General features: G+C 37.4%; 1 protein-coding gene across 3 annotated transcripts in view; it reads right to left on the bottom strand.

Moving 5' to 3' along the window:
• The window catches only part of LOC126334924 (exocyst complex component 6B), a 151055-nt gene that overhangs the window by 59342 nt on the left and 68771 nt on the right, over positions 1-22942 (bottom strand). For all 3 annotated transcript variants that reach the window (XM_049997660.1, XM_049997670.1, XM_049997650.1), the window contains exons 8-11: positions 16066-16233; positions 5733-5804; positions 3029-3163; positions 2736-2914 (exon numbers count right to left, since the gene is read on the bottom strand). In XM_049997660.1, the coding sequence (XP_049853617.1) occupies positions 2736-2914; positions 3029-3163; positions 5733-5804; positions 16066-16233 (554 nt within the window). The remainder of the gene's footprint in view (positions 1-2735; positions 2915-3028; positions 3164-5732; positions 5805-16065; positions 16234-22942) is intronic.

Here is a 22942-nt window from a genome sequence, read left to right as displayed (position 1 = left end):
CTCAGATCACAGCCATTCTCAAAACTGTGAATAATGACCTTTAAATTGTGAACTACTCTCCGTATTCCAAAATGGTCTAATTTCTGGAGCAATATTTTGTGATCAGCACAATCAAACACCTTAACTAAATCAAGAAAGATGCCTAGTGTTCAAAACGGTTTGTTTAATCCATCCAGTACCTCACAGAGAAAACAGAATATACCATTTTCAGTTGTTGAACCACTTCTAAAGCCGTACTGTACATTTGTCCTTACTTACACAGGCTTTACAATAACTTTAGTAAATACTGATGGCATAGAAATAGGTCTAAAATAGTCTTCATTGCCCCTTTCTTCCTTTTTAAAGCAACTCTACTACTGAATACTTTAATCATTTAGGAAACTGACCATTCTTAAAGGAAAAATTACAAACATGTCTAAATACGAGGCTAACACATGCAGCACAGTACTTTAAAATTCTGCTAGGCACTCCATCATGTCCATGAGAGTCCTTAGCCTTCAGTGATTTAATTATTGACTGAATTGACTCAATCTGCAGGATCAAAGCAAAAACCTCCATCACTATGTATATGGATACCTGATAATTTAATTTCAACTGCTTCCTTAATAACACTATCCCAATAGCGGGAACAACATGTCAGAATATCTGTGTTGTTATATTCCATAGGATGACCAGTGCCAAGACAATGGTCTGCAAATAGCAGCTTGGTTCAGCTGGTGTAAGTATGTTTGACACTTATGCTCAGTATGCTATTCCTCCACAGTCCTGACAGTCTGACCAGTATATGACTTGGCACAACTGCAATGACTACAGCAGACACTGGCCTTATGCAAACCAATATCTTATTTTTTGGAAACTAAAAGGACGTTAATCTTAGATGGTGGTTGAGAAACACATTTCACATCACATTAGCACAAAATAAAACCAGTTCTATTGGAAATGCTTCCTGTGTAATGCAGAACGGTCACAGACTTTGGTGCCTTCTCAGTATTATCGCAGTTTTCCGGGTTACAGTTTGATAGATATGGAGGTTTTTCCTTAAATTTTTCATGGAATCCTGTTCTCCCCCTTTTAAAAAAACAGAGGGATAGAGGCAAAATTACCTCACCCATTGGTTATTAATTTTCACTATCAATAAATTCTGATGTGGCCACATTTGGTTTGTGGAGGCACTAGTGTTTACAGTTTACATGTGCGTTTGTGTTTTACCTTTCCAGAACTGCTCTGGAAACCAGTTTTAAATTCCCTTACACAGCACTTACTTGCTGCAGTTTACCCTTTTAAATGAAAGTTTATGCACCTATCGAAGTACAGGTGATTGTCGATGATGTCACCCACCAGCATTCCCTTAAGTTACTTGAACATTGTACATGCCAGGAGAAACTCTGGTCTCTTACTGCATGTGATGATTGAATTTCAATCTTATCCACTAGCAAAGGATCTGGCACTTTTAAAGTAATATCTTTCTGAAGAAACTGCTTGTTTTCTGATTAGACAGCATCTTTTATCAATTAGCCAGAGTGTTTACAGGGCTCCAGTGAAAAAACACAGCATGATAAGACACAAGACAGCAATTGCTCTTCCAAGGCCTTGATCTCACTACTGAGGATGTAATCAAAGCACTGGATATTCTCATGTTGTGTATTAGTTCCCAATATACTTGCAAACATGAGCCCACAAAATTTTCCTTTGCTCTTATGAGCAGCTTCATCCTGACTGCATTTTTTAAAGTGGTAATGTTTATACCTTGAACGTTTGAGGAGGAACACTAGAGAAATCCTATGTGGCTATGTGAAAGACAGCAGTTGTCTTCTCACTCCTCCAGCTTCCCAACTGTCAGTTGTAGCTGATGTGTTACAGCATTAAGATAGAAGAAGAGAGGGATAGCAGAAACTCTGAAGCAACACGAACTGAAAAGGATTGTAATGGAATATATACTGTTGATTGCAAAAGTTAAGACAAAGACTAAAAAAAAAAAAGGTCAAGGATAACTGTCTTTTTGTTGAAGATTTAAAATACTGTTGGAGAAAGGAGATCCTAGTGAAAATGGGAGTTGTCTGTGGAATTTACATTGAGGAGCTGTCCAAACGGTGCTTCAAAGTAGTAACGTAGGCCATAGCAAGCCAAGAGAGATTCTTTACTGGTTTCAAAAGAGGAAATTAAATAATTCCTTTCCATGAGTCAGAGAACTGCTATCACCCCACAGGGGAATCAAAAATATTTGTGAATTTCTCCTCAGCTTGCTCTGTGAGTTGCCAAAATAGGCTGTATTGCATTTGAATATATTCACTTAGTGTATCAGTCATATGCATAAAGCATACCACCAATTGTTTCAAAGTGTAATATTAACTTACAGATAAACAATTCTCAATGATATGAAACAGGGGAGGAGTGACATTTAAAAGACTGTGAAATAGAAAAACTAAGGGGGGGAGGGGGGGGAGCCAAAAAAATGGAGGAAGAGACAGCACAAGAGAAAGGACGCCTTGAATTAACTTCATAAGTGTACTGGAAACAAAGACTGAACTGAACAAATATAGCTGTCCCTGTGAGAAACTGCACTCTAGAGGGATATTCAAACAAGTATACTTAAGTATCAATAATTCAAGTTGTGCTTCTACACCCAAGAATGTTTCTCATTAATGTAACGTGACTTGCAATAACAAATCATTTATGAATTTCTTTGAAATTTGGAATAGTAAAACAACAGATTTTATCAAAAATGAAGAACATACCTCAAATTGAGATCTTCCGAAAACTTCAGACATGCATAGATAAATTCTTTCACTTGCTGATATACCTTAGGTACCATGGATGAGAACGGAAACCTTTTAGGAAAATCTGCTTGTTGAAGGTTCTGATCATAAAATGGAAATGAATCTGTGACACTGTCATATTCTTCCTGAGACGTAACCTGGGAATATTTATTTTTAAGGTATCAACTGAAGTTACCACTTTGTACTGCAATTTCATAGGATAACAAAACACAATATAAGTCTCAGTTCCAGAAAGCAAATAGTAAACGCACCTTAATAGGCAGGAAACTTTCTTCATCGAGAATTTCTCTGAAAACTTGAACCCAACGCTGCATTAAAACTTCATTGTAGTGATCTCTAATTTCATGTAATAGATCAAACAACTGATTCACAGAATATCCATAATTCTGAGGGGAAGACAAAACAATAACATTAAAGAGAATTTTCATAATATTTGACAAAAATGTGCTATAAATAAGTTGCAGAATAGCTATAATCATAATTTTATTCTATCCACACATGTTACTAATTACAGTACTGCAATGTATTTATGTCTTCTGAAACTGAGCAAATAAGCCAAGGAAAACAATGTAACAACTTTTAATAGAATATTGCAGCAATGCAATGTTATGTATTTTTTTCAAACTGAGAAAATCATTACAGCAATATAATTTTGCTATTTCAATGGAGACATAATTAGGTGGTAAATAATAAAATAAATATCTGAATAATTTTTTATTTATAACGTAATGAATATTTGCAACAAGTAAAACTGTGAGCAGATCAGTACTTGAATCCAGAATCCTTCTCACTAATGTTCATTGCAGCTTATACGTCATTAAAGAGTACAAAAATATCACACTTATTATCTAAAAGTTTGAGAAATGGTTAATATGGTGTCCTGTGGATGCACAACATATATACACAAATTGGTTCAGCTTGTCTCATATACAAGTGAAAATTGGTTCAACTTATCTCATATACAAGTGAGATTGTCTGATGTTACTGTAGTCATAGCTATCATTATCTTGCTTCCATGTTTTTCCACAGTTTTTGGAAAGCTAAGCACACAAATGCAGTCAATTACAGCCTGAGTAGAAATTACAATTACTGGTATCAAAAGACTATTGTAAAATGAATACTTAGTGTAATTCTTAAGGTTATTGTTCAGAAATCCCACACATGCTTGTGAAAGTGTAGTGGCCTTTGAGCTATTACAAAATAAAATCTCTCGGACTGTGCAATTCTAGAACCCAATATGCAGTATTTTGAAATGGTAATCCAGCAACATGTAACAGTAAACAGCTTTCACACTGGTTTTCAAGCACCAGCTCTTTTTCCAGCAATACTGTACATTTGGGTGTCTGAGTAGTTCTGTATGTGAGAATTTGTGCATATTATTGCTGGAAAAAGAGCTAGTGTTTGAAAGCTAGTGTGACTGCTGTTTCCTATTATGTGTTACTGTGATCCAAACATTTATAAAAACTGCATAGTATAGCTTCTATTTTACAAATTATCACATTATTCTAGACTCACCAAGTGTGAATAAAAAAAATAATGTTGAATACAACACTACAAGTTTTACTACTACTACTACTACTACTACTACTACTACTACTACTAATAATAATAATAATAATAATAATAATAATAATCTATTTTTGTTGTAATCATTACTACTTTTGTTCTACGAATTAATATTTATATTTCACGTACTGAATAATCAGACACACAGCTGACTTGCCTGAACAAATGAATATGTAAACACTTCAAAAGCAGACGTTTCCCCTCCTGGTTTTACTGTGTTTCTGATTGTAGTTGCGGAATTACATATTAACTGATGTGCAAAACTTAATGAAGAAAGTAACATAACCTTCAGAAACTTGGACCATACATAGAAAGAACTGTTACAGCATAGTACAGAAGGTAACTGAAAAAAGAATTCAATGGGACGAATAGAAATGACACTTTTATTCAAAGGAAAAATGTCACTGCAGTTTTTGACAGTCTTCTGGGCATTACAAAAGGTGGCACTTTGTTCTTAACAGGGTATGTGATCATCATGGGTGGTAATACATATTTTGCAATTTGGGGGATGAAAATGTTGTATAGGCATACTGACTTCCAAGTCTTTCCACACAATACACATAGCAATCAACATTATTGTAATACTGAACTCCTCTATGCATGTCTCTTCAGGGATGCTCTTGGACCCAACTTCATTTTTAAAGATGACAATGCATAATCACATTGAAGGATGCAGGTGGAGGAGCTTTTGGAACAAATGGATATTCAGCAAATGGATTGGTCTGCTCATTCCCCCTGACTTAAATCCCATGAAGCACATATGAAATGCATTGGTAACAAACATTGCATCAAGTCCATATGCACCAACACCCATCCAGCATTTGTCAACTGTGCTGGTGGAGGAGGAGATTGCCCTGTTATAAGAACTCCTTACCAACCTTTTCAAAGGATGAATTGCCATTTGTGGTGATGACACACCCTTCTAAGAACCACGTCCTACCTTTTGTAATGACCAGGGGACCATAAGGAATAGTGGCACTTTAGTGTAAGTATTTTCTTTAAATAAAATTGCCATTTCCATTTGTATCATTGCATCTTTGAGTTACATTCTGTATTATATTGTAGCAGTTTTTTTTACGTATGGTCCAAGTTTCATCCAACTATGTTATTTGGCAGTGACACATCATGTGGAAGTTACTTTCACCCTTAAGTTTTACGCATCAGTGTATTTGTAGCTACATACACTAATATGAGTATGGTAAAATCAGTAAGAAAGACAATGTGACACTCCCACACCCTAGATCGTTCTCCTTCATAATAAACTCTGTGGACCATGGGAAATGTGCAAGTGACATTCTAGTCAGTGCCATAACGAAAATAAAACTGAAGAAGTACCATACAAAATCACTGTGGTTCATGTACAAAGAACTATCTTTGCAGTCCACTTACCCTCAGAGTGGTGCTGAAAAGCATAATCAGGTTCTTTATTTTCAGCATCAGAGCAGCATCAGTGCAGTAGGCCTATAAAAAGAATCACTGTTATAATTTTGTTCAGTAAATTCCAGTTGCAGATTAGTGAAAGGAACAACCAAATGAGAACAATTAATTCAGTCAGTTGTAGTTTTATGTATTGGTTGTATTATTATATGTTCATTTCTTCAAAGGGAAACCAATCTTAGGGAATAATGAAATGAAAACTATCGATACAGTCTGTTGTAGTTTTTCCTATTGACTGAATTATTCATTCTTTCTTTTCAAATGATATCAGTCTATGATCTTTCTGTTGACCCATGTATTTGTTCTTGCAAACTGGAACCTCTCCTTAGTGTCTTGGTTGTCCAAGCTAGCCATTCATCCTTCTGAGTTAAACTAGTCTGTAGTACAACATGAAACCAGTCTGTAGTACTTTAACTGGCTGAACTAAAGTGATGATATACAGCAGGGATACACATACCCCCACAGGATACTTCTGCCCCCTGGAGTACATGGAAACATTTCCAGGCATATATTAAACTAACCACTGTCCATAGTCATTTAATTATTTACTGAATAGACTAATTCTTCTTTTCATCATATAAAACTAGTTACCACTTTGCTGTAAGTTAAGTTGTTCCAGGTGCAATTAACACACAACTAATTAATTTGAAATATCTTTGGAGTACGAAGTTTAAGCGTGAAAGTTTTCTTACAAAGACGTGAAAAAAGGGAACATTCCAGAATAAGATTTTCACTCTGCAGCGGAGTGTGCGCTGATATGAAACTTCCTGGCAGATTAAAACTGTGTGCCCAACCAAGACTCGAACTCGGGACCTTTGCCTTTCGCGGGCAAGTGCTCTACCAACTGAGCTACCGAAGCACGACTCATGTCCGGTACTCACAGCTTTACTTCTGCCAGTATCCGTCTCCTACCTTCCAAACTTTACAGAAGCTCTTCTGCGAACCTTGCAGAACTAGCACTCCTGAAAGAAAGGATATAGCGGAGACATGGCTTAGCCACAGCCTGAGGGTTGTTTCCAGAATGAGATTTTCACTCTGCAGCAGAGTGTGCGCTGATATGAAACTTCCTGGCAGATTAAAACTGTGTGCCCGACGGAGACTCGAACTCGGGACCTTTGCCTTTCGCGGGCAAGTGCTCTACCAACTGAGCTACCGAAGCATGACTTACGTCCGGTACTCACAGCTTTACTTCTGCCAGTATCCGTCTCCTTCCTTCCAAACACAGTTTTAATCTGCCAGGAAGTTTCATATCAGCGCACACTCCGCTGCAGAGTGAAAATCTCATTCTGGAAACATCCCCCAGGCTGTGGCTAAGCCATGTCTCCGCTATATCCTTTCTTTCAGGAGTGCTAGTTCTGCAAGGTTCGCAGAAGAGCTTCTGTAAAGTTTGGAAGGTAGGAGACGGATACTGGCAGAAGTAAAGCTGTGAGTACCGGACATGAGTCGTGCTTCGGTAGCTCAGTTGGTAGAGCACTTGCCCGCGAAAGGCAAAGGTCCCGAGTTCGAGTCTCCGTCGGGCACACAGTTTTAATCTGCCAGGAAGTTTCATATCAGCGCACACTCCGCTGCAGAGTGAAAATCTCATTCTGGAAACATCCCCCAGGCTGTGGCTAAGCCATGTCTCCGCTATATCCTTTCTTTCAGGAGTGCTAGTTCTGCAAGGTTCGCAGAAGAGCTTCTGTAAAGTTTGGAAGGTAGGAGACGGATACTGGCAGAAGTAAAGCTGTGAGTACCGGACGTGAATCGTGCTTCGGTAGCTCAGTTGGTAGAGCACTTGCCCGCGAAAGGCAAAGGTCCCAAGTTCGAGTCTCCGTCGGGCACACAGTTTTAATCTGCCAGGAAGTTTCAAAGGGAACATTGTTTGCATTCCATTTTTGTGTTTGTGTTTGCTTGTTGCATAAAAGTTGAAGAGCCTGGAATTTTGTAAATGGATTTTGTGTCTTTGTGCTATGAAAATGCCAACAAATTATACTCAAAGTGAGTCTGATATACTAGTAAGTCCTATGAAAACAAATGAGCCTTAACTATTTCATAAATATAAATAAGAATGACAGAAATCACATGACTGGATAAAAAGTGATCCTCAAGATAAATTCAGGATGATACACAGTATCTGCAATGCTGTGTCATATTCTGAATTATATTATTTAATGAAATTCAAAGAAAGTTAATTAATGTGACATAATTTTCATGAAAAATACTTCTGACACTTTTCAGTATATGTACATGATTAAGGCACCTCACAATTACAGAAATGTATCCTTTATGGTTTCTATTCACATCAACTCAGCATTTACCATAAGAGAATTATTAGTGATGGATGGGAAAAGAGCCACCAAGTGTAAAGAAGTTTAAATTAAAAAAGTACTTGTACATATAAATACAAATTTAAGATGTAGCACCAGGTAGTAACATTTTAAAACCAACCAAAAACTGATCTAGTATGAAACCATTTGTATTTTAGTAAATAAACACATACATCTTGAAAATACTTTAGTTTTTAAATATAATTTTTATTTAGCCTTCATTGATATTATATATGACATTTTTGTTTAAAAAAGCTGGCAACCCTAGGTAGGGTTCAAGTGGAACCAAATAGGCTGAACATGTATGTAAATGAAAACACTCATTGCAGACAGCGAGTGAAAAATTTCATACAACTAAAATAACCATCAGAGTCTTGTCTCAGTCGGTTGTCTCATAGTAAGTAAAATTGCCCAAACAAGGAAAGTGAGTGAAAAACATTCACACCACTGAATAACAACAGTATGGAAAGGAATGACAGCTACTCAAACATAAAGATGATGTTCAGTTGCAGACAAGTACAGCGGGAAAAAAAGCTAAAATTTTTAAGCTTTTGGGCAAAGTCCTTCTTCCAAAATACAAAACACGCATTCACACTAATACAATTCACGCACACATGGACACTGTCTCGGCAATGGAGGCTGACCAATTACACTACTCCTTATTATTCATGTGTGAATTATCTGGTTTGGGGATTTTTCATGTATTGAGAAAAAACATCCAATATTTTTCTTTAGCAAACAGAAAATAAACAATGTACTGCATGACGACGAGTGCCACTTACATTGTTTAAATGACTGCTATATGACAACAGAGTACTGTTTTCAATGTTATCAGCGAGCCTGTTCCATGTAAATAAAAACAAACTTAGTTATCTGATGTTAATTGGTGTGCAAATGTTAATGAAGAAACATTAGGGAATGTCAGAAATCACTTCGTTTTAATAGATGACTTCCTGTCAATTACCACAAACTGTGATCTGTCAGCCAGGAAATCACAAATCCTGTCACATAACTGAGGTTATATTCCATAAGCACGCAATTTGATTACAAGCCACTTGTGAGGTATGTTGTTAAACACCTTCTGGAAATCCAGAAAAAAGGAATCAATCTGAAAGCCCATGTCAACAGCACACAACACTTCATGTGAGTAAAGAGATAGCTGTGTTTCACAAGAAAGATGTTTTCTTAATCCGTGTTGATTGTATCAATAGATTGTTCTCTTTTTCAAGGACATCGCAGCTAAGGATTCCTCTGCATTATTACAACTTAAACAGAGCATGTGTGGATAGTGAATTTTTCAAGAACTGGTTCCACACACATTTTTTACCCAAAGTTCAGCAATTTATAGAAGTCGCAGAAGGTTGTTCTATTGCTTCGTAACCTGTTTTACATCCCAATGAGAGGATTCTCGTACACTTTCACTTCTGAATGTGACTGGTATTATACAGTCAATTGATCAAGGCACAATTGCATCGGTAAAACAATAGTACCAGTCTGGTCTACTGAGAATGCTAATTGATGTAAAGTTGACAGACCCAGACACAATAGATGGAATTTCTGATACCTAGTAGGAAGTCAAACAACATACACAATTTCAATCATGGAGGAAAATTCTTCCAGATAGAGAAGAAAATTATGTACATGGTGGCAGCCAGCCAAGGAATATTTTAGGGAATTGGTTTAAAAAATTTATTTAAAAGGCCCAGTCAAATCTTTACAAGTGTTCTCCCTGAGTAACTTAGGCCGTGCCTACGTGACACAAGTTGCTTGTCTTTCAAAACCGAGGCAGTTCTGTCCAGTTAAAGCTGCTGACAAGAGACACCTTCACCCCTCTGCTGAAACTGCTAGCAAATTCATGCCATTGGTTTAGCCAATAGCATGTGCAGGATACCAATCACATGCGTGGACGCTGGAGTATTCTGCGGTGCAGAACACAGTTGCTCCTCTCTCTTGTAATCCAGACCTCGAGCATAACAGACGTCTTTTTGGAAGGCAGAGTGCCTCTGGCTCTGCTTTCCACGACTGGCCACCAATGTAAGTTAACATGAACCGCTTCCCCTTCCATTCCCCATTCCCATTAATTGTGCAACCTCCTGGACTGACCTAAACCTAGTAACATCTGACCCTAGGCGCACCCCTTGTACACCGTAATTTGAAATACATCATCTTTATTCTACCTGATTTCCTGTTTTGTCATTTAACAGCAGCCCTGGATGCCCACTCTCTAGTCCTGACCGCTCAACCTCCTGCACCCTGTTGTCATGAATCATATGCAACAACCACCTCCCCCCTTTCCCTAATACTGTATACATTTACAATTGGTGACAAGAAGTGGGATCATATACTTTTACAATGATCTTCAAGGTAACAGTGATGAAGAAATAACAACTGCACAAATAATGAATCTGGCAATGGGTTTAAACGGTTTTGAATATGTCTAAGAAGAAAACTTTAATAAGCAGCTGAAGATACTTCATAATGTATAATGCAAATTGTGACATAAATCTAAACACTGAGTACTGCACCAACTTGAAAGACATTTTCGAATAATAATATTCCATTTATTTAGCAGTAAAATATTTGGTAGAGCAAGACTATATTTTAATTGTTTGTGGAACATTATCAAACAGACGCAATGGAAAAAACACTGAAAAATAAATAATCCGAATTATCGCTTTTGCCTGTGAGAGCCCAGCACTGTAAACAACACTGTTGGCTTGTTAGTGTTCTGTGATTTTTAACAAACTTGTGTATTCTGTGACTTTACTAACGGTTTCTTTTCTTTTTAATATATACTTGACTTGGGAAAGACGTATTTTCAAAGGAGGTGTACTTCTATTGTTAAAAAAAGAAACAACAGCCGACATTGCTGCGAGATATCAAAATATATTATTTTTTGTCAATATAGGCTCTTGTAAGAAGCTTAATATATACTCTAATAGCTGAGCACTGAGGAGAACATTTTTATGAAATAATAATTTTTATCTTAAAAGGTAAAGTTTTTCTTATTTCTGCAGTGAATATTATGCTCCTCTTTCCTCTCCTAGTAATTACGATACAAAGTGCAAGCAAGCAGAAGACTTAGGATTTTGAATTCTAGGTAGTACTGTGTGATCCCTGTTTAATAACACAGTCTTTTGGAATGAACAGATTCTCATTTGTGAAAAGTGAAAATTTGTGGACCTTGCCGTACCGACACAGCCTATCATAGTTGTTCAGAATCGTATCCATCTGACTTGCTCTTCAATAGCAGCGTCAAGAATTTTTCAGAGCTACATTACTTTGGAGAAAAGAGAGCCACTTGTATGAATATCAAGAGCTCAGATGGAAACCCAGTTCTAAGCAAAGCAGGGAAAGCAGAAAGGTGGAAGGAGTATTTAGAGGGTCTATACAAGGGCGATGTACTTGAGGACAATATTATAGAAATGGAAGAGGATGGAGATGACGATGAAATGGGAGATATGATACTGCGTGAAGAGTTTGACAGAGCACTGAAAGATCTGAGTTGAAACAAGGCCCCTGGAGTAGACAACATTCCATTGGAACTACTGACGGCCTTGGGAGAGCCAGTCCTGACAAAACTCTACCATCTGGTGAGCAAGATGTATGAGACAGGTGAAATACCCTCAGACTTCAAGAAGAATATAATAATTCCAATACCAAAGAAAGCAGGTGTTGACAGATGTGAAAATTACCGAACTATCAGTTTAATAAGTCACAGCTGCAAAATACTAACACGAATTCTTTACAGACGAAAGGAAAAACTGGTAGAAGCCGACCTCGGCGAAGATCAGTTTGGAATCTGCAGAAATGTTGGAACACTTTAGGCAATACTGACCCTATGACTTATCTTAGAAAATAGATTAAGGAAAGGCAAACCTACATTTCTAGCATTTGTAGACTTAGAGAAAGCTTTTGACAATGTTGACTGGAATACTCTCTTTCAAATTCTAAAGGAGGCAGGGGTAAAATACAGGGAGCGAATGGGTATTTACAATTTGTACAGAAACCAGATGGCAGTTATAAGAGTTGAGGGGCATGAAAGGGAAGCAGTGGTTGGGAAGGGAGTGAGACAGGGTTGTAGCCTCTCCCCGATGTTATTCAATCTGTATATTGAGCAAGCAGTAAAGGAAACAAAAGAAAAATTCGAAGTAGGTATTAAAATCCATGGAGAAGAAATAAAAACTTTGAGGTTCGCCGATGACATTGTAATTCTGTCAGAGACAGCAAAGGACTTGGAAGAGCAGTTGAGCGGAATGGACAGTGTCTTGAAAGGAGGGTATAAGATGAACATCAACAAAAGCAAAATGAGGATAATGGAATGTAGTCAAATTAAGTCGGGTGATGTAGAGGGAATTAGATTAGGAAATGAGACACTTAAAGTAGTAAAGGAGTTTTCCTATTTGGAGAGTAAAATAACTCAGGATGGTCAAAGCAGATGGAATATAAAATATAGACTGGCGATGGCAAGGGAAGCATTACTGAAGAAGAAAAATTTGTTAACATCGAGTATTGATTTAAGTGTTAGGAAGTCGTTTCTGAAAGTATTTGTATGGAGTGTAGCCATGTATGGAAGTGAAACATGGACGATAAATAGTTTGGACAAGAGGAGAATAGAAGCTTTCGAAATATGGTGCTACAGAAGAATGCTGAAGATTAGCTGGGTAGATCGCATAACTAATGAGGAGGTATTGAATAGATTTGGGGAGAAGAGGAGGTTGTGGCACAACTTGACAAGAAGAAGGGACCGGTTGGTAGGACATGTTCTGAGGCATCAAGGGATCACAAATTTAGCATTGCAGGGCAGTGTGGAGGGTAAAAATCACAGAGGGAGACCAAGAGATGAATACACTAAGCAGATTCAGGAGGATGTAGGTTGCAGTAAGTACTGGGAGATGATGAATCTTGCACAGGATATAGTAGCATAGAGAGCTGCATCAAACAAGTCTCAGGGCCGAAGACAACAACAACATTAAAATGCAGATCTTGAAAAGCTGTTTCTTGCACTGGCTGCTAAGAAGATGTTTAACCTCGGGTGTGCTTGACTGCACTCCAGAGATGCCACGCATTACTGCAAAATTAATCATTTACTCTTTTTCAGCCAAGAAGACGGTAATTAAGATCCACAGCACTAAATACTTTATTTTTGATGAAAAAGTCAAATTCAATTTTCATATTCAAAAGTAACAACAAAGGACAGATTTATTTAAAAAATTTAATACTGGGAAGGAAAGAGGACCTGGTATGAGTAGAGAACAGTAGTTTCAACCAATTTCGCAACAGAAAGTTTTAAGGCTGCCTGTCTGTTTGTTCTTTTTGCTCTTAAGAGGAACACTTAATTTTTCTAGTGGCCAAGGGAGGGTCCTTAGAAGATCAATGCATATGACCCCAGCTTCTAATACATGAGTGATGCTGAAATTGTGACTGCTTCTTCACAAGGAAAAAAAAAAGTGAATATGAAAATCAGGATGAAGACAGTGACCTTGTCAGTCACTGTAACGCATTGCAATGAGTTGATATGGTGTACATTAATTTGTGGTCCACATTCTTTCCTACATTTCTCATTTACTAAACCTGTTGTCTGGTATCGCTATTTTTGAATCATCGTCATCTTAATAGATGGACATAAAATTTATATCTTCATTGTTGACGATATTTGGCTACTTCATCTGAATATGTTGCAATTTCTGAGGTTGCTGTTATGTTGGGGCCTGAGAACACAGCTGTTTCGATCTGAATACTTACTGGATTTCGATTTGGTGCTGACGTGGGGATGTTACAATGTCTCTTGATTCCAAACTTATCATCTGCCCGCTGCTCTCTCATTGGCTGCATAGAACCAGCAGCTGACACACCACATTTCATTCCCACCTCACATCACAGTAAGCACTGACAACATCGCAGCATGAAACACACAAGTGAACCACTTGCAACTACCCACACTCTTACCACTTCCTGCAGAAATGAATACTACTGTCAAGGGTTTGTCCAATTTTAAAATCAATTCAATTCTGCCCATAAATGGATTGAGGCAAACTGCAGCATAACAGCCTAAGTGTGTGGTATAGATTCCCATGGTTGGCAACATGATGTAATTTGCTGTCTGCTCACTACTCCCCTTCCCGTACTCATCTTATTGTCGGTCAAGCTGGTGTCACTGTTCCTTCTTCATCCTTTCCTTAGTGCTATGCTTGAGCAGGTGTGAAACACAGACTGCAATATCTTCCAGGGTTCAAGTCATATGTAACAACAGCAACTAACACATAAATAAAAGATTGCAGTCACAGTTCAGTATGTCACTCATCCCGTGATATAATGACATTCGTTGGTGCTATCTCCACAATGGGCCTTGCCGCTGTAATTTATTCTCACAACAACTATGACAATCAGTTGAATACAAATTCTTTTGTGTGTTGGAGATTTAAATGTGGATTAATTTTCCTTCTTCTTTCATCTTAGTGATGCCATCTTGTTCTAAAGCTGATTAAAAACTGGTAAAATTTTAATCCGGTATTCTAATATGAGAACAGCAACTGAATTTATCATTTGCAACCCACTTAGTAAATCATTACAGTCTCTCCTAATCAAATAATGTATTGATCTGGGTTCACAATTTAGTACTGTTTTTTGAAAGTCAATATTTCTGCTTTTGAATGCTACCTTCACTTAAAATGCAGCATTAATATTTGTACACAATATCAACACACGTATGATAAATTTTATGGATACCTGTTCAAATGCTACAAGAGTTTGGAAGATGATAGAGTATAGCAATGTCTTTCACAAAATTGTCAAGTTTTAAGCAAAGCAAAAGACTGTTGTAGAGGCTAGTTCATAGTTTCTCGTCTATCCCTTCACTAGCACTGCATGAGTCAAATGTCATATGGTTGTTTCAACAATGTTGATACCATATTGAGTGCTTCAGAATATTGGGAAATCTTAAGTCTGTTGAAAGCGAGTATTGTTTGCCCAGCCCTGTCATTCCAAATTCTTCACAATAAACCTACATATGACCTCAACAGCCAAAGCTTCAACTGTAAGTGTAAGACGATCCTTATACACTCTATTAAACATGGTAAAAATGTTAAACTTTGCATCAATAGTTTAATCTGCGAATGTAAAACAACCCTGTACTTTCTGAATGACAAATTTTGGAAAAACCTTGTCTTACCTAATTGGGTAAATATGGTAGTTTTACTCATTTGAAACAATGAGATGCTTTAGCCTTGAATAAACAAATTCTGAGCAAATCTGTATAACTACAAGGTAGCTGCATGACAATGTCTATGGCTCTGGAATTCTGCTGATACAATTATTGTTCACATTCTCTCAATACAATATGGACTTTTGTTATTGTAACATTTTTGATGAAGTGTTGCAAGTGTAACGTGAATGTAGCCAAGGTGTACTGAACAGGGTAACACATTGTATCACAGATGGGTATATGAAAAACATTTACTGATAGGATGTTTCAGCATATGCAGGCCAAGAGAGATGGCATCCTGGGCTCTTCTAGTATGATGGTTCCCATGTATGTGAAACACCAGACAGGTGTAGCTTTTAACCTTGCTGTGCTCAGGAGTGGATAAAATGGTAGCACAAGGCACGTAATTGGCCATCTTTACGGGGTGGGCTTAGGAAAGGTGCTGATGTCTCGGCAAGACACCTGTACAGAACATCCATTTTTAAATGCAGTCTAACTCAAGAATGAGGCCAATTTCCCTGGATGTTTGCATACCGTTTGAACTACTTACAGGATGCTGGCCTTGGAGCTCATGGGGCTGCTAATAAAGAGGCCCTCTTTAATGATAAAGTTTCTGAAAATTTGATCAATATAAAAATTAATTTCTATTCCTTAACCAATCAAATTCAATGAAGAAACTTCTTTCATATACCAAACTTGAATAAATAACTGTACAAGAATCTAAAAGGGATGAAACAGGTGGTGAAACAACTAATCATAGATAAAGTTTACTTACTGAATGAGTTTTCAGAGTATTGATTATCTTTGATCGAGCCATATTCCAAACCTCATCCAGATACGTTCGATTCACAAGACCATTCCCTGTGTTCAAAACATGATCCTCTACAACGAAGAATCCCACAATTCCATGGATGTATGCCCGATAGCCGGCAAGTGTTTCATGCTGAAACATTAATAATGCACCATTTGGTTCTCAATTAATTGAAAAAATGACAAGACATAACAAACACACAACATAAGAAAGTACTAGTTAATGAACTTTGAATTTGAAACATAGAACACATTGCAATTTTTTTGTTTTGTAAAACAATTTAAGCTATTCATTAGAAAAATGAAGTATAATCTAAATATATGTTGCACTTAATAAAATTTACATTGCTCATAAAGTGACCAATAAGATTTCCTCTAAAATGTAGTATTTAAACCAGTCTTTTACTTAAGAGGTTTCATTTAACTTAATGATCAGTTTCATTGAGTAATGATCATCTGCAGACCAGTCTGAAATATGCAAAATGAATGTGCATACAATTACAATTACTAATTACTACATGCACATTTTTTTTTATCTCTTTCAGACTGACTGAATTTCATCGTTACTGATTGAATTTCATTATCAAAATAAGATAAGAAGGCCTCCCACATTTTACACATGCAGATATAGCCTGCTGGGGCACAGTGAGCGTTATAATTCATATTCAGATAAAATGGCATCAGGCTTCACACAGTCTGATTTACTATAATCAGTTTCACTCATCAGATAATCATTGACCTGATGGAAAAAAGTTTTGGGATTAAAGGCACTAACCAGTGCCACAGCCAGTTTAAGTCACACAGTTGAGCTGCATGTCCTCACACAAAATAATGACTGTAGCTTGCCCTTGCTTTCAGTCTTTTGCAGTACCAACACAGCAAAGCCATGCTGCCTAAATATCACAAGGATGGATCAGTCAATCATCCAGACTGCTGCTCCTGCAACTACTGAAAATGCTGCTGCCCATCTCTAGGAGGTAAAGGTTTGCATGGCTTCTTCACATATGCCCCTCCATTACCATTGCACCTACAGTATGTCTATCCATATTGTTAAGGCAATCAAGCCACTCCACTCTGGCAAAGTTAATGGTTGAGGGGAGATGGGAAAGTTACCAAAGAATATGTTTCTGAATGTACACACCAAAATGTACATATTTTATATTTTCCTCTTTATATGTAACGTATCCTCCCAATGAACTATGGAATAGCTTGTGTGCCTCAACGATACAGATAGCTGTATTGTAGGTGCAACCACAACAGAGAGTTATCTGTTGGGAGGGGGTGGCAGACTAATGAGTGATTGCTGAAGAGTGCCACAGCAGCCTTTTCACTGGCTGCAGGGGCAACAGTCTGGATGATTGACTTGTCTGGCCTTGTAACATCAGCTCACATGGCATTGCTGTGCTGGTACTGCGAACATCTGAAAGTAAGGAAAAACTACAGCTGTAATTTTTCATAAGGGCATGGAGCTCTACTTTATGGTTAAATGACGTTGGCATCCTCTTGGATTTAGTATTCTGACAGTAAAATAGTCCCTCATTTGGATATCCAGTGAGGACTACTCAAGAAGACATCTCATCATGAGAGACAAAAATGGCTTTCTACAGGTCGAAGCATGGAATATTAGATCCCTTAATCAGGCAAGTAGGTTAGAAAATGTAGAAAGGGAAATAGATAGGTTCACTATAGTGGGAATTAGTGAAGTTTGATGGCAGGAGGAAAGGGACTTCTAGTCAGGTGAGTACGGGCTTATAAATACAAAATCAAATAGGGATAATGAAGAAGTACATCTAATAATGAATTTAACTGTGGTGGAGGCTGGAATTAGAAAGTAAGAAAAGGAAGAGATGGAAAAAAAGTTGGTGAAAATGGACTGGGAGAGAGTAAACAGGAAGCTGCGTGGTAGATTTCTGTACAAAGCATAATTTAATCATCACCGCCACTTGGTTTAAGAATTATGAACAAATATTCTATACATGGAAGAGACCTGGGGGCACCAGAAGGTTTCAGATTGATTGTATAAAGGTAAGACAAATTTTGGAACTACATTTTGAACTGTAAGACATTTCCATGGGAAGATGTGTACTCTGTTCACAATGAACTGTAGATTAAAACTGACACAATTGCAAAAAGAAAATTAAGGATATGGCACCTGGACAAGTTGAAAGAACCAGAGGTTACTGAGAGTTTCAGAGGGAGTATTAGCGAGTGACTGACTACAATGGGGGAACGGAATACAGCAGAAGATGAATGGGTAGCTCTGGGAGTTGAAATTGTGAACGAAGCTGAGAAACAAAATAAGTAAAAAGACATGGCCTTGTAGAAATCCTTGGATATCAAAGGAGATATTGAATTTACCGAGGGAAGGAAAAAATGTAAAAATGCAACTAATGAAGCAGATGAAAGGAAATACAAAAGCTTAAATAATGAGACAGGCAGAAAGTTTAAAATTACTAAGCAGACTAGATGACAAGCCTATAGAAGCACTTATAACACGCTAAAGATACACTATGTGATCAAAACTATCTGGACACCTGGCTAAAAATGACTTACAAGTTCGTGGCGCCCTCCATCGGTAATGCTACAATTCAATATGGTGTTGGCCCACCCTTCTCCTTGATGACAAATTCCACTCTCACAGGCATACTTCAATCAGGTGCAGGAAGGTTTTGTGGGGAATGGCAGCCCATTCTTCATGGAGTGCTGCACTGAGGAGAGGTATTGATGCTGGTTGGTGAGGCCTGGAATGAAGTCAGCGTTCCAAAACATCCCAAAGGTGTTCTATAGGATTCGGGTTAGGACTCTGTGCAGGTCAGCGCATTACAGGGGTGTTATTGTCGTGTAACCACTCTGCCACAGGCTGTGCATTATGAACAGGTGCTCGATCATGTTGAAAGATTCAATCACTATCCCTGTACTGCTCTTCAACAGTGAGAAGCAAGGAGGTCCTTAAAACATCAATGTAGGTCTATGCTGTGATAGTGCCACACAAAATAACAAGGGGTGCAAGCCTCCTCCATGAAAAACAACACAATCACACTATAACACCACAGCCTCTGAATTTTCCTGTTGGCACTACACACGCTGGCAGATGATGTTTATCGGGCATTTGCCATACCCACACCTTGCTATCGGATTGCCACATTGTGTACCGTGATTCCTCACTCCACACAACATTTTTCCACTGTTCAATTGTCGACTGTTTACGCTTCTTACACTAAGCGAGGTGCTGTTTGGCATTTACCGGTGTGATATGTGGCTTATGAGCAGCGGCTCGACCATGAAATCCATGTTTTCTCACCTCCCCTGTCAGAGTACTTACAGTGGATCCTGATGCAGTCTGGAATTCCTGTGTGATGGTCTGGATAGATGTCTGTCTGTTACTCATCACGACCTCTTCAACTGTTGGCAGTCTCTGTCAGTCAACAGATGAGGTCGGCCTGTACCCGTCTGTGCTGTACGCATCACTTCACGTTTCCACTTTACTATATCTTTAAACAGTGGACCTAGGGATGTTTACTGGTGTGGAAATCTCGCATACAGATGTATGACACAAATGGCACCCAATCACATGACCACGTTCAAAGTGCATGAGTTCTGCGGAGTGCCCCATTCTGTTCTCTCATGATGTCTAATAACTACTGAGGTCATTGATATGGAGTGCCTGGCAGTAGGTGGCAGCTGAATAGTGGCAGGAGGAAAATAAGAATGTGATATACATATATTTGGTGCTTAAATAATTAAAATGAAAATTTTGAAAGAATACTGCAAAAATATTTGGAAATACTCGTATTCTGAGTTAACTTTAACTGGCACTAATATAAACAGACCTTCAATATTCAGCATTTAACATTCGTAAATTTATGTACATCCTTTTTTTGTTACCGTTAATTTGCATAGATATTGGTATGACAATACTGGTTCCGGATTGCCTCTCCTCTGCTCTGCTTCTTAGCTTCAATCTTCTTGATGCAGGATTCTCAGTGCGGTGCGGAATAATGAACAGGAAATAACTGTGCGAATAAACTTTGCTATCTTGACAACAACTTTTAATGTACAATTGCAATACACATTTTTTTAACAATATTGACTTGATGGAACTTGCAATATGTCCACCCGCTATCACATATAGAGACAAACAGACTTTTTAACAATATTAACTCTGTGGAGCTAACAATATGTTCCCCCACTATCACGCAGACACAGACAGACGAATCTCAAGTAATTTAAAAAAACTGAAGAGCACCTCTTTACCTCTTTTATTTTATGTCAATGTTATAAAAGAAAAGAAAATAATAATAATATGTTACATTATGCAGCACAATGCACCTAATATGAAAAACGAATATTTTTTGCAGTGTCCAGATACTTTTGATCACATAGTGTAGATACAGCGAAACACATATTTTACATTTTTGTGGGGTCCACAATTAAAAACCATAAAATTGAGAAAAATGCAGAAGTGATGAAAATGATAAAACCCCCAAAATACCAGCAAGGACAAATTTAATTGACATATATAATTAAAAACAATAATCCTCACCAATAGTATAGAATCTGTGTAAGTGAAGTAAATTTAATGTATAGTACAAAATTCAATAATCTGTGGTAATGAATTTAATCAGTTCTTAAAAATTCACAGATGTGTAACAGCAAGTAAAAACTCATAAAAAAATAATTGAAATTGGTATCTGGGTACAAGGTAACTGAACTATTTTCCAACATGCTATGACCACAAATTATACGTCAAAATACAAATTTTTAAGACATCATGGTGAATTAACACAAAAACTGTGAAGTATGGTGAAAGGCAACAAAATGTAATGTGTTGGTGTGTGTGTTCTGCTTCTGCAGCCAACAGCAATTTAATTGGGTCAAGTAAACTTCAAGCCGCATACACACTAAGACTGAAACATGTTTTTTAAACATTTTCTGGCTACTTGGTGTGGACATTGTTTGGAAACATCTTTCAAAACATGGAAGCAACTATCCTTAGCAGTGTCAGTAAAGATCAAAGGAAACAATGTTTCAAGCCAGCTACCGCATGTCACCGCTGCACAGCACAAGTACATTTTATATGTCACATTGTGCTGTCTGTTGTATAGTGGTGTTAGGTGTAGGTGCTTGTTTTCTCTTGCTCTATTAAGTTTTTCCAAGGGGAAAATGCAGTGGACAAGGCAGCAGACTGTTGAGTTGATATCATTGTATCAGGTTGACAGATGCTTGTGGAATATATGAAACAAGCAGTACAAGAATAGCAATAAAACAACATGCTCTGCAGAAAACTGCTGCTACATCTGGTAGAATATTGAGAAATACTGCATAGAAAACAAAATAATGTTGTCTATCATAGCTTGGTTCGAAATGTGAAATAAATACTAAGGCTCTGGAATGAATCTCCTGTTGACAAAAATACATGTCTGGGTGTAATTGCTTTCTTGAAATTTCTATCTTTTTAAAGAAATGGTGATACCATTTTTGCCAGAAATTCAAAATTGTTAGATGATATATGTGAAATTATGGAAACTAGAGCTGTCTTCCATACTCAGATCCCATACTTAGCAAGTTTTCCCAACAGTTATTCTATGGTATGTTTTTGCTCATCAAAGATGACGACTGTATGCAAACCAATAAATCGTTTCCTTACAACAACTAATCTGTTTTCATCAACTATTACCAACTACTACACAAACTTTCCATCAAAATAATATCATAGTTTTCAAACCAATTACAAAATACTTTAATAAAAGCAACCTTATTCTGCAAAATTATGCAACACTGTGAGATGCTTTTGGCCTTCAGGCCACAAATTATGATAAATAAATAGAAATAATGAATGGTGATGACATCTGTCATTGTGTTTGCGTGAATCTTTGAGTATTAATAATGCAGCTCATGTATTACAGTTTCCTCATCTCTAGACAATACGAGAACAAAGCAACAAACAGCATTGCAGATGATGTGAATACACTGAAAAATGTTCACCGCCAGTTTGGACAGAGACAAGAAACGAAGTTGGAAACAGATTCAAAATACTGTAGGAAAAAAATATTTCCAGCAGAAACATGTTTCTAGTGGCATTGTGGGCGCAGCTTCACGCTACTTTTTGCATTTGTGCTGTCACTGGTGGGTTTTTGACTATCAACTTTTGGGAACACTTCTGAATGACCCCTGTGTAAACTGTGTGCATATTCATTTCCTTCACAGTGTGAAGCATATGTGCTCTGTATGCCACTTCAAAGCAATGGTGCATTGAAAGTATATCACAAATACATCACACTTATCATTAAATGTCAATTAATAAAGATCAATGCTGTAAGGCTTCAAGATATTTTATGATAACTAATGCATAGTACAAAATTCAAATGAGTAACCTGTAGTATAATGTCATGGTTAGCTGATTTAGAGGTCATAGGTACACAACTTGCTGCATGCCAATATTTATTTTAAAAATTAGCGTTGTTATCACATTTGTTATGATCGTAATACAATATGTTCTGCAATATTCAATGTTGTTAAACATTTCTGTCTGGTTAGAGAATGAAGGATGAGATAAATATCTGTCTGTTTATCTGTCGTGATTCCCAAGTGTGTGGTTAGACAGAAACCTAAGAGGACAGCTTACTTTCCTGTGAGTGGAACAAACAGCAATAAAATGCATATTGTGTCACAAATATAAAGCTGTTTATTTCCGAATATGTGGCAATTTCTGAGAGTGTGGTTAGGCAAGAAACTAGGACGACAGTTTAAATCGCTGCAACTGAAATGATGAGCTATAACATTCATATTCTTCCTTATCACAAATATGTTGCACGGTGTGGAATCACAAATATATTCCCCTA

The sequence above is a fragment of the Schistocerca gregaria genome, chromosome 1 (assembly GCF_023897955.1).
Source record: "Schistocerca gregaria isolate iqSchGreg1 chromosome 1, iqSchGreg1.2, whole genome shotgun sequence".
NCBI lineage: Eukaryota > Metazoa > Arthropoda > Insecta > Orthoptera > Acrididae > Schistocerca > Schistocerca gregaria.
The sequence above is the reverse complement of the archived record's forward strand: the minus strand, read 5'-3'. Positions and strand labels throughout refer to the sequence as shown.